Source organism: Peromyscus maniculatus, chromosome 4 (genome assembly GCF_049852395.1).
Source record: "Peromyscus maniculatus bairdii isolate BWxNUB_F1_BW_parent chromosome 4, HU_Pman_BW_mat_3.1, whole genome shotgun sequence".
Taxonomy (NCBI): Eukaryota; Metazoa; Chordata; class Mammalia; order Rodentia; family Cricetidae; genus Peromyscus; species Peromyscus maniculatus.
In genome coordinates, this window is record NC_134855.1 from 13656793 (window position 1) to 13666029 (window position 9237).

Consider the following 9237-nt stretch of genomic DNA (forward strand, 5'->3'; position numbering starts at 1 on the left):
TTATGTTATCCATGTGTTCACTATGGTAAATAGTGATACAGTGCATAGAAAAGTTACTGTTTCTTGCCTTGATATATAACCTGACACTTTTGTGAAAGTGTTTATTAGTTCTTAGAATTTCCTTGAGGAATCTCCAAATTCACTTATGTAGAAAATCATATCATCAGCAAATTCTGATGCTTTGACTTTTTTCTTTATATTTGTATCCATTTTTACCTCTTTTCTTATTATATTGACTAGCTAAGATTCAAGCTATTTATCAAGTAAGAGTGAAGAATATAGACACCCTTGTCTCTGCTGGCGTTAGTGATAATGTGTTTCTCCATGCAGGACAATGTTGGCTGTAGTTTAGAACAGAGCATTCATTATGTGGATTTGCTCCTTCTGTTGCTACTTTCTTCTGGGCAGGTATCATGAAGGGGTGACTGACTTTGTCAAAGTGCTTTTCTGACTCAGATATTATGTCATTTCTGTCACTGAGTCCATTTTTTATTGTATTTCATTCTTTATTTGCATATGTTGAACCACCTGTGTATCCCAGGAATGAAGTCAACTAAATCATAGTAAATGATCTTTCTGATGTATTACTAAATTTACTTTGCCAATATTTTACTGAGGATTGCCTCCATGTTCATCAAGAAGATTTGCTTATAGCTTTGTGCATGTGTTTCTAGCATTAGCATCAGAGTACTGCCAGCTTTGTGAAAGTTCTGGTATCACTCCCTCTCTTTCTGTCTTATGGTGTAGTTTGAGGGCCACTGGTGTCTGTTCCATTTGAGGTAGATAGTATACTATAGTGAATTCATGTTGGCATGGACTCTAATTATTAGGAAGTTTTCCTTACTATTTCAATCTCATTCTAGTATAGAATTCTTCGAGTTGTTTGCATTCTCTTATTGAACATTGTAAAAAAAAGTCATGATTGTCTATGAAATTATGTATTTCTTTTATATTTCCCAACCTACTGGAATAGTTTTGAGGCATGCCTTAATGATCCTTTAAATTTCATTTGGTGTTTAATGTAGCTTTTCCTTTATATCTTTATTATATTAATTTGTCTTTCTCTTTTTTAATTAGTTTAGCTAATTTTCTTCCTGTTGTTCATTTTTAAAGTCTTACTTTTTCATTGACTGTTTGCCTTGTTCTTTCCTTTTCTAGCTTTAATCTTTATTTTCCCTTTTAACACTTATTCTTTGGAAATATCATATATGAATAAATTGGAATTTTGTCCAATAGATGCACTATTTCACTTCCAATGGCTCCTGGACTCTTATACCATGTCCTCTTCCCAACCTCATGATTATTTCACAATTTATCCTCCTTCTCCTTCCTCTCTTTGTCCTTTGCATGCCCTTCCTCCTTTTCCTCCCTTCCTTTCTTTTTCTCCTCCATAAACTCAGAGTATAGACAGTACTGTGCATATGCACATGTGTTTAAGCACGGGCAAACAACCATGGTCAAACTCCTCTGACAAAAACTGATCCAACTCAGCAGCCACCCCCTGGCAAAAGCTCCTTTGCTCTTCTAGCCCATAGCTCTAAATCCTTCTTCATGTCTTAAAGCTTAGACCGACATATTCAGGGCTCTCAAGTAATGACCTTATTTTTTGGACCAATTTTGGACACCAGAAAGAGGTGTCATTTCCTCTTTCTGCTACTTGGCAAAATGCACAACAGAAACAACACAATGGATGAAGGATTTATTTCAGCTCATGATTCAGGAGCTACCATCCATCATGATAGCAGGAAGGCATATATCTGAGACAGCTGAACCATGGCAGTGTGACATGGGCTCATGGATGTTTTTTTCCTGAGGGATCAAGAACTGTTTAAGGCACAGATGTGGAGTCTACCAAAATCCCATGTCTTCTCTTGAGACTTTATCTCCAAAGGTTCACATGTTTCCCAGAAAAATGGCTTGATCTAGTATTAAAGTATTCAGATAAAAGAGCCTCTGGGAAAAACCCAGGTGACACACAGAGAGACATAAAGACAAATTTATGCACAGGTACACATAGATTTGCACACAGACCCTCTCACATGAATAAACACATACACATATGTACACACAGAAACAGAAGTACACACATAATCACATATACACAGATATGCCCCCCAATTCACAGTAACACAGAATTATTCACAGGCTCACATAAACATGATTCAGGTACAGATATGAACACACATACACTGATCTGTTGACACTTAGAGACAGAGACACATCTAGGTGCATTGTGCACTCATTGACACAGATACTGACATGGAAAGATAGACATTCACTTGTCCACACAGGTAGAAATAGACTGGTGCATTCTTACATATAGCTGCAGAAAGACACATGCAAATGCAAGCATACACACTGCATTAGTGAGGGTTCTCTAGAGTCACACAACTTATGGAATGAATCTCTCTCTATGTATATATATACACATATATGTATATATACATATATTATATTATGTATCATATATATGATATGTATCATATATATATTATATATAATGAAACTTATTGTGATGACTTCCAGGCTACAGTCTAATCAACAATGGCTACCTGTGAATGGAAAGTCCAAGAATGTAGTAGTTGCTCAGTCCACGAGGCTGGGTGTCTCAAGTGGTCTTCTGTATATGCTGGAATCCCAAAGAAGTGAGCTCCAATGCCAGTGAAGAAATGGATGTACTGACAAGGCAAGGGCCAGCAGGTGAAGAATCCTTCCTTCTTCCATTGTCTTTATACAGCTTTCCACCCAAAGGGGTGGCCCAGATTAAAGATGTGCCTTCTTGCCTCAAAATCTGGATTAAAGGTGTGTGTCATCCTGTTTCAAGATCTAGATCAAAAGCCCGTGTCTTCCAGACTCAAGATCTGGATATCAAGTGTGCCCTCCATTTCTGGATTATAGTTTATTCAAGACAATGACCAAGAATAGGCATCACACAAACACACACCGACACACACTTCCACCAAGTGGAACAATGGATTTTCTCTGTGGTTTGAAAGAGGGGAGAAGTGAAGCTTGGGGATGCGTGGGAGGCTTCATTCTATGGCCTGACTCCAGTTCTCTCTTGGAGTGTAGAGAGAGGAAAGGCAGCTGATCTAAGGACAGCTGAATTAGATTCAGGGATGTTGTTGGAGCTGAACTGCTGGGCAGCTGGGGACCAACAGTGAGGTTACTGATTTCAAGAGAGGTCTACGGGTTTCTCATGAGTCTAATGTGGAGGGGAAGACAGGGCACAGGGGCCAGGGTACTGGAGGGAGAGGGCACAGCTCAGTTCTCATGGGGCTGTGACTGCAGAGCACGGTTGTGTGTCCAGTATTGCTATGTGAAGAAATGGCTGTGCTTGGATCTGGGAGATCTGAGGGAGATGGGGAGGTATGAGGTATGGAGGCTCCCTTTCTGGTGGGAATGGGGCCTGTCCATGAGAGGGTGGGAACACAAAAACCCTGGTTATATTTCTGTCTCTGAATTCTCAGGCAGAACTTGACTCTGATAACATTCTCCCCACTGACAGGCTTCCTAGGAATGAGTGAAGACAGAGCCAGGTGTCTCCTACAAAGATTGTCACCTCCTCTCAGAGCTGTTCTCCTTCCTCTTTCCAGACTCTGAGGGAAATTGGGAGTTAGGGCACTGGCTTAAGTCCCCAGAAGTCCCCACCTCTTATTATCCTCACTTCTAAGCCAGAAAACAGGTCCAAAGAAAACAGTGCAATCAGCACACAGCATGGATGGAGCCTTTGTGCAGGGGAGGTGGGGGTGTCTGGCACCTGGGATAAGATAAATGTGCTTCTAGAGTCCAGGTAGACAGAGGCTCCATGGCAACAATGCAGCTGTTCCCGCTGACCTTAGTCCTGACCCTGCTCTCTGCAGTGCAGGCAGGCTACATTAATCGTGGTGAATGTGCCACGACAGACAAGGTAAGATCTCTGGGAGGTCTGAAGGTGGGGACCAGATTTTCAGGATCCTGATGCTGGACTGAGTGAGAGTCTGGGTTTAATGATGGATTCTGGTGGGCTACCTCATGTTGTGAGCTAGGGTTTGTCTTCCAACATGGAGTTTTCATGTTTTCTGCCAGGTAGTTGGTACCCACAGAAAGAGGCATGGGTTACGGAGGCAGCTCTCTGGCTTTTCTGCCACTCAGAAACCTACTGTCTCCCTCTGTCAGTCATGGGCTCCAAAGGACCTTCTTTTAACCACACATAAAATGACACATCAGCATTTCTTCAGTTCAGGGATAGCACTAACTAGGAGTAAGTTTTTGGGAGAACATGAAAACTCCAATCCTTAGAGTAGTTCCTGACAGTGGAAGAAGGCAAGGACTGGACCCCAGGAGGAAGACCAGGTGGTGTGGGTATGGTCATCAGTAATCCAATACTCAGTGGGTATGTGGTGGTATTGTCCACCCATGACCAGTCATTTCTGATCTCTGTCCACTCCACCCCCAGCCTTATCCTGTAGGTAACTTTTCTATTCCTTCTGAGTGATCTGTGCAGTGTCATGACTGTATCCACTCCCAAGAACATCATCTCCCAGGAGATCCCTGCCTTACCTTTCGTAGAAGAGCCTCTCAGTGATACAGAGGGGCTGGCCATGACCAAGGGCCCCTGACCTTACAGTCTGCTCTGAAGTGCTTCCCATATACCTCCTGCATCTGCTCCCATTTCAGCTACAGCCTGAAAACCTTTTCCTGGCTCTCCCTCTCCCTCCTGACTGCCTCAGCAGTGGCTTCCCTCATCTAGCTTTTAGGAAACTGGTACATAATTCGCTGGGCAGGAAACCTTCCCCTCCCAGAAGAAAAGCTGAGAAGCCCACTGCCACCCTTCACATTGTCCAAAAACAGAATTGGTTACTTGGAGTTCAGGATGAACATCTCGTGAGTACTTACCCTCCCGCTTTATGCTTGGCTCACTCTCACCACTCATATGCTCTCAACTTCAGCTGGACAGAGGATGTGAACATGGAATCCTCTGGTCCTGTCTGGGCAATGTGTCAGGTGACTTCTGTAGCTGCAGGAGAGATGCTCCCAGGAACATTGTGCTTAGCACAGGAGACCCAGGGTCCAACCTGATGCATTCTGTACTGTTGCGCACTGTGTGAATGACAGGAACTTCCAATCACAATGCTATTGTCTCTTGGAGAAACCAATGTGGACAGCACTCATTTCTGGGTAGGGAGGGAGTCTCTGGTTCTTCAGGATTTCAGTGGATTCTGAGGTCAATGAAGAGCCTGGGGGATCATGGTCATATTCAGGATCCTGTCATCTGGAAGAGGCCTTTGGAGAAACATTTGGAGACCAAAGGCATAGCCTGGCCTCCTCATGGAAAATGTTCTGGGGTAGATTGCTGGAAACACTCTCCTTAACTCCAAGTATGGGATGGCCACTGGTTCTGTCCCTATATGTATCTCTGTTTTCCATGCTAGTGTGAAATAGAGCACAGAAGATGGGAACTCAGAGTGCCAAGCCTGGGGCTGGGGCTGGTTGCTGTATGCATGGGGTGGGGGCTTACCTCTTCTTTGTTGGGCACTGGGATGGGAGAAGAAAGAATGGGACAGGTGTGAAGAAGATAATCACACATCTGCCCTGTGTCCAGGAGTCCCATTGGATGTGTTGAGTTCAAGATGGCCATGAATGAAGAAAAAGGCAGGCCTTGTTTTTTCACTCTCTGTAAGTGTTTATATTTACATTGTTCCATTTCACAGACTCTTTTGGAGAAATCCTTATATCTACACAGCTTGTTCTTTGTCTGCAGGGATGTGGCACTATGTTCGCATATTATTCATTGGAGGGGAGAACTTCGGTTTCGCCTATTTAAATGGCATAACCAATAACGTACGACAGAAAATGGGAATGCTCATGGGTGCGTCCTTCCCTGCCTCAGTTTGTGGTTGTTGTCATGACTTCCTGAGTCACTGGGTATAGAGTTATTGTTTGATTCCTTCTCCCCTATTTCTAGATCTGGCCTGAGGGTCATTGCTGTGATTTCTGGTTCTTTGGGACAGAGATTTGTTAGCCCTCTCATCCTCCACCTTCAGATGAGAACTTGTGATATCTAGGACCCACATCCAAGCTCCATCCATCCACCCTTATATCTTTCCTTCCCTCTCAATCAACCCATGGTGCAGTCCTGTTCTGAGTAAGGATGTAGGTGGGATCATTTGTCAGTGGGTATATTGCTTGTCCCCTGTAGACCTGTGATCTCATTAGAGTAGCAGGATTGGGGTACCAGAATCCAGTGTCATGATGCCAGAGCCCTGTTCAACACTGTTGTTCACAAGATGCTCCCCTTTGCCCAGATAGTTCTGAGGTCTTGAAGCCCACAGCTTACCACCAATTTAAAAGGAAAGAAGGGACAGATAAATGAACAGAGACTCACTTTTTAGCTTTGTTCACTGCTGGGGAGAACAAACCTTATAATTCCTCTGTCTTTCATTCAGAAAGTTTACAGCTTATAGAAAGGACTAGAAAGGATGGGGTGTTGGCTTTGTGGCCAGGAGCACTTTCTCTGCAAGTGCCAGGGCCTGACTTCCAACACCCAACACTAACATGCAATGCTGGCCACAACTGAGCATACTTGTTACCTGAGCACATCCCTTCACTCCAGCTAGCAGAGCCAAAAAGAGGGGTTTTTCACATCCATTTAGAGACTCTCTCTCAAGACAGTGATGTGGAGAGACATACTATTGTCCTTTGAAGAGTGCATGAGTATGTACTGGTACACACACACACACACACACACACACACACACACACACACACACACACACACTCCACACTAAAGAGGAGCCAGAAATTAAACATGTATAGATTTAGCTGTGTGACAGATCAATCATGTCCTGGTGAAAGCAGATATCCTGGGCCAATGTCCTAGACTGTCTCTGTTCTCACAGATGAGACACTGTAGACATTGTAGACACTTACGTACCCAGGAGTGTATATTGTTCCAAAATATCCAGTGCTGGCTGAACCTGTGAACTGCACCTACCACCATCAACAACTCCTGAGTCCTTGTCCCTTTCCTGATCCCTGCACCTTTCACATTTCAAAACACTGCCAGCATTCTCCTGAAACTCTGTTCTTAGAATCCTTCTTGTAAAGGACTCCCACTGGGCTGTCTTTCCTGCTCTACTTCAGCATTTGTGAACATCCTCTCTTCTTTCCCCTGCCCTCAACATCTCTAGGCACTGTGACTATGAGAGCCTAACAGGGTCTTGGGAGGTATCTCAGCCTAGACAAGGAGACCTCAATAGAAACAACCACTGATGCCCACCAGCCCCAGCTTTACATTGTAACCAAGGACTCTAGGGGATGTGATACTATTCAGACCCTGTTGGTGTCTCTAGCTTACCACCTAACTTGCCAATATAAAAAATTATCACCCTGGACAAAGGAGGAGCCTACTGCATAGCTGGCCCTCCTCCAGCATGTATTTTGGAGGCAGAGGATGGACTACTGATGGCCTTATTGTGTGATGGTGTCCTGCTAACAGAACAAAGGCAGAGAGATAGTCGGTCAGTGGTGGATACCTCCTCTTCTACCTCATGCTACCCAAGCTGTCAAACTCAATATTTCCCTCAAGGAAGAATGGAGGAAAGAGGGTTTGGGTGTCCCTGGGTTCAGGGTGTACCTGTGGGGGGAATTTTTCATTTGTCCTCTGCCCTCCATGGATGAGTGACTGGGAACCTTCATAAGAAGACATTGAAGGACCCACTAGGTACTCCAGTATCACAGAACTATGTGCTCAGGTGGTTCTTGTCTCAAATAAGAGGTAAACTTCATTTTCTCTTGATTGCTCTCATGTGGTTGGCGTGCTTCTCAGAGAGTTTGGCATGAAAACACCCCGGCTGTTGCTTGAATCTATGTATGTCACAGAAGATCCCTCAAGGGACTTGTGTGTGACCTATCTGTAATGAGATTCCTTCCCAGCACTTCTCACCATCCTCGTCTGGCCTGCAGGTCGCCGTAATCATACTGCAAACCCAACGCTGCTAAAGGATTTTGAAAGTCTTGTGATTCAACTGTCATTGAATAAAACAGACATCATCAACCCTCCTTATGATGGTAATAAGAAAGCTTTTGCTGGATCTCCTTCCCTTCCAGTCATGATTTCCCTGTAACACAGTGGCCATGCCCACCCTCTCCAATTCCCATTTTTCTGGGTCTACAAATAGATTCCTGTGAACCGGGCAAAGAGTCCTAGTGCACAGATGGATCCCTGCAGAGACTGCACAGGAACCTGGTACTGGGACCTTCTTCCCTCTGGAGCAGCAAACAGAACTCCGGTGTCAAGAGAGATAGGGCTTCCCACCCACACTCACACCTCTTCAGACCTCTGCTTTCAATAAAGGTGATAGCTCCTGGATCTATGTGTCCAGAATGATTCTTTGTTCTCCAACTCTCTGGTAATCAGGTATAGAGTAACGCTCAGTCCTGACCTTGATTGTCAAGAAGAAAGGACTTCATGTTGGCAGATCTCCAGGCAGGTGGCATGCCATAGCACACAGAATCAATGGGCTCAGCAGTGGGCAGTTGCACAGAGGGGCAAAGGCAGGAGTCTGGATGGTAACCAGTGAAGGTAGAAGAAGTTGAGCAGGGTTACGGAGGTGCAGGTGTATGTTGGCTAATGAGGGTCATTGCAAATACTCAAGTTCTCATTACTGCCCTGAGGTTCTACCTCTTGTGATGGATGTTGGCCCTGTTTTGAGGCCATAGAGCAGCATGGCTGTGGTCTCTGTATGTGTGGAAGATGAAACTTGATACTGAGACATTTACCATCTGTGTGTTAGCTTACTTGTAGTAACCTCCTACAGGGACAAAGAGGCCTAGAGGTCAGAACACCAAAAATGCAAACCAGAGGCCAAGCCCAAACAGATAGATGGGGAAAATTCACTCCACATATCCATCAAAGATCCATAAACTAGTGTTCAGCCTTCAGATATAATAATCTGTTCTTCTGATGCTATTCACATGTAAAATGCAATCAGACCCTTCATGGATCATCTTCCCAAACTCCATAGCATCAGGAGGCTTTGAGGAAATGACTCAAGAGGGCTTGAAGTTGGTCTGTGCATTAGCTTCCTGAAGACTAGGCCACTATGAGATGATATGTGTGCTGAGAAAAGTCAATGACCTTCTCTCTTGTGCAGTGCTGGGCCGTGATTGTCAATAAGAGGACATGTTCTCTGGAGGAGGGGAGGGAAGAAAAGAACTCAGAGGAACCAACTCCACTCCAGGATGAACATGTCC

General features: G+C 44.4%; 1 protein-coding gene across 1 annotated transcript; it reads left to right on the top strand.

The window, feature by feature from the left end:
- Window positions 1–3808: 3808 nt before the first annotated feature.
- LOC143272683 (uncharacterized) lies at window positions 3809–8352 on the top strand. Its single transcript, XM_076568623.1, has 6 exons — window positions 3809–3910; window positions 4733–4866; window positions 5585–5658; window positions 5744–5851; window positions 7948–8052; window positions 8163–8352. The coding sequence occupies exons 1-6, from the start codon at window positions 3809–3811 to the stop codon at window positions 8189–8191; spliced, it is 552 nt and encodes a 183-aa protein (XP_076424738.1). The 3' UTR covers window positions 8192–8352.
- Window positions 8353–9237: the final 885 nt, after the last annotated feature.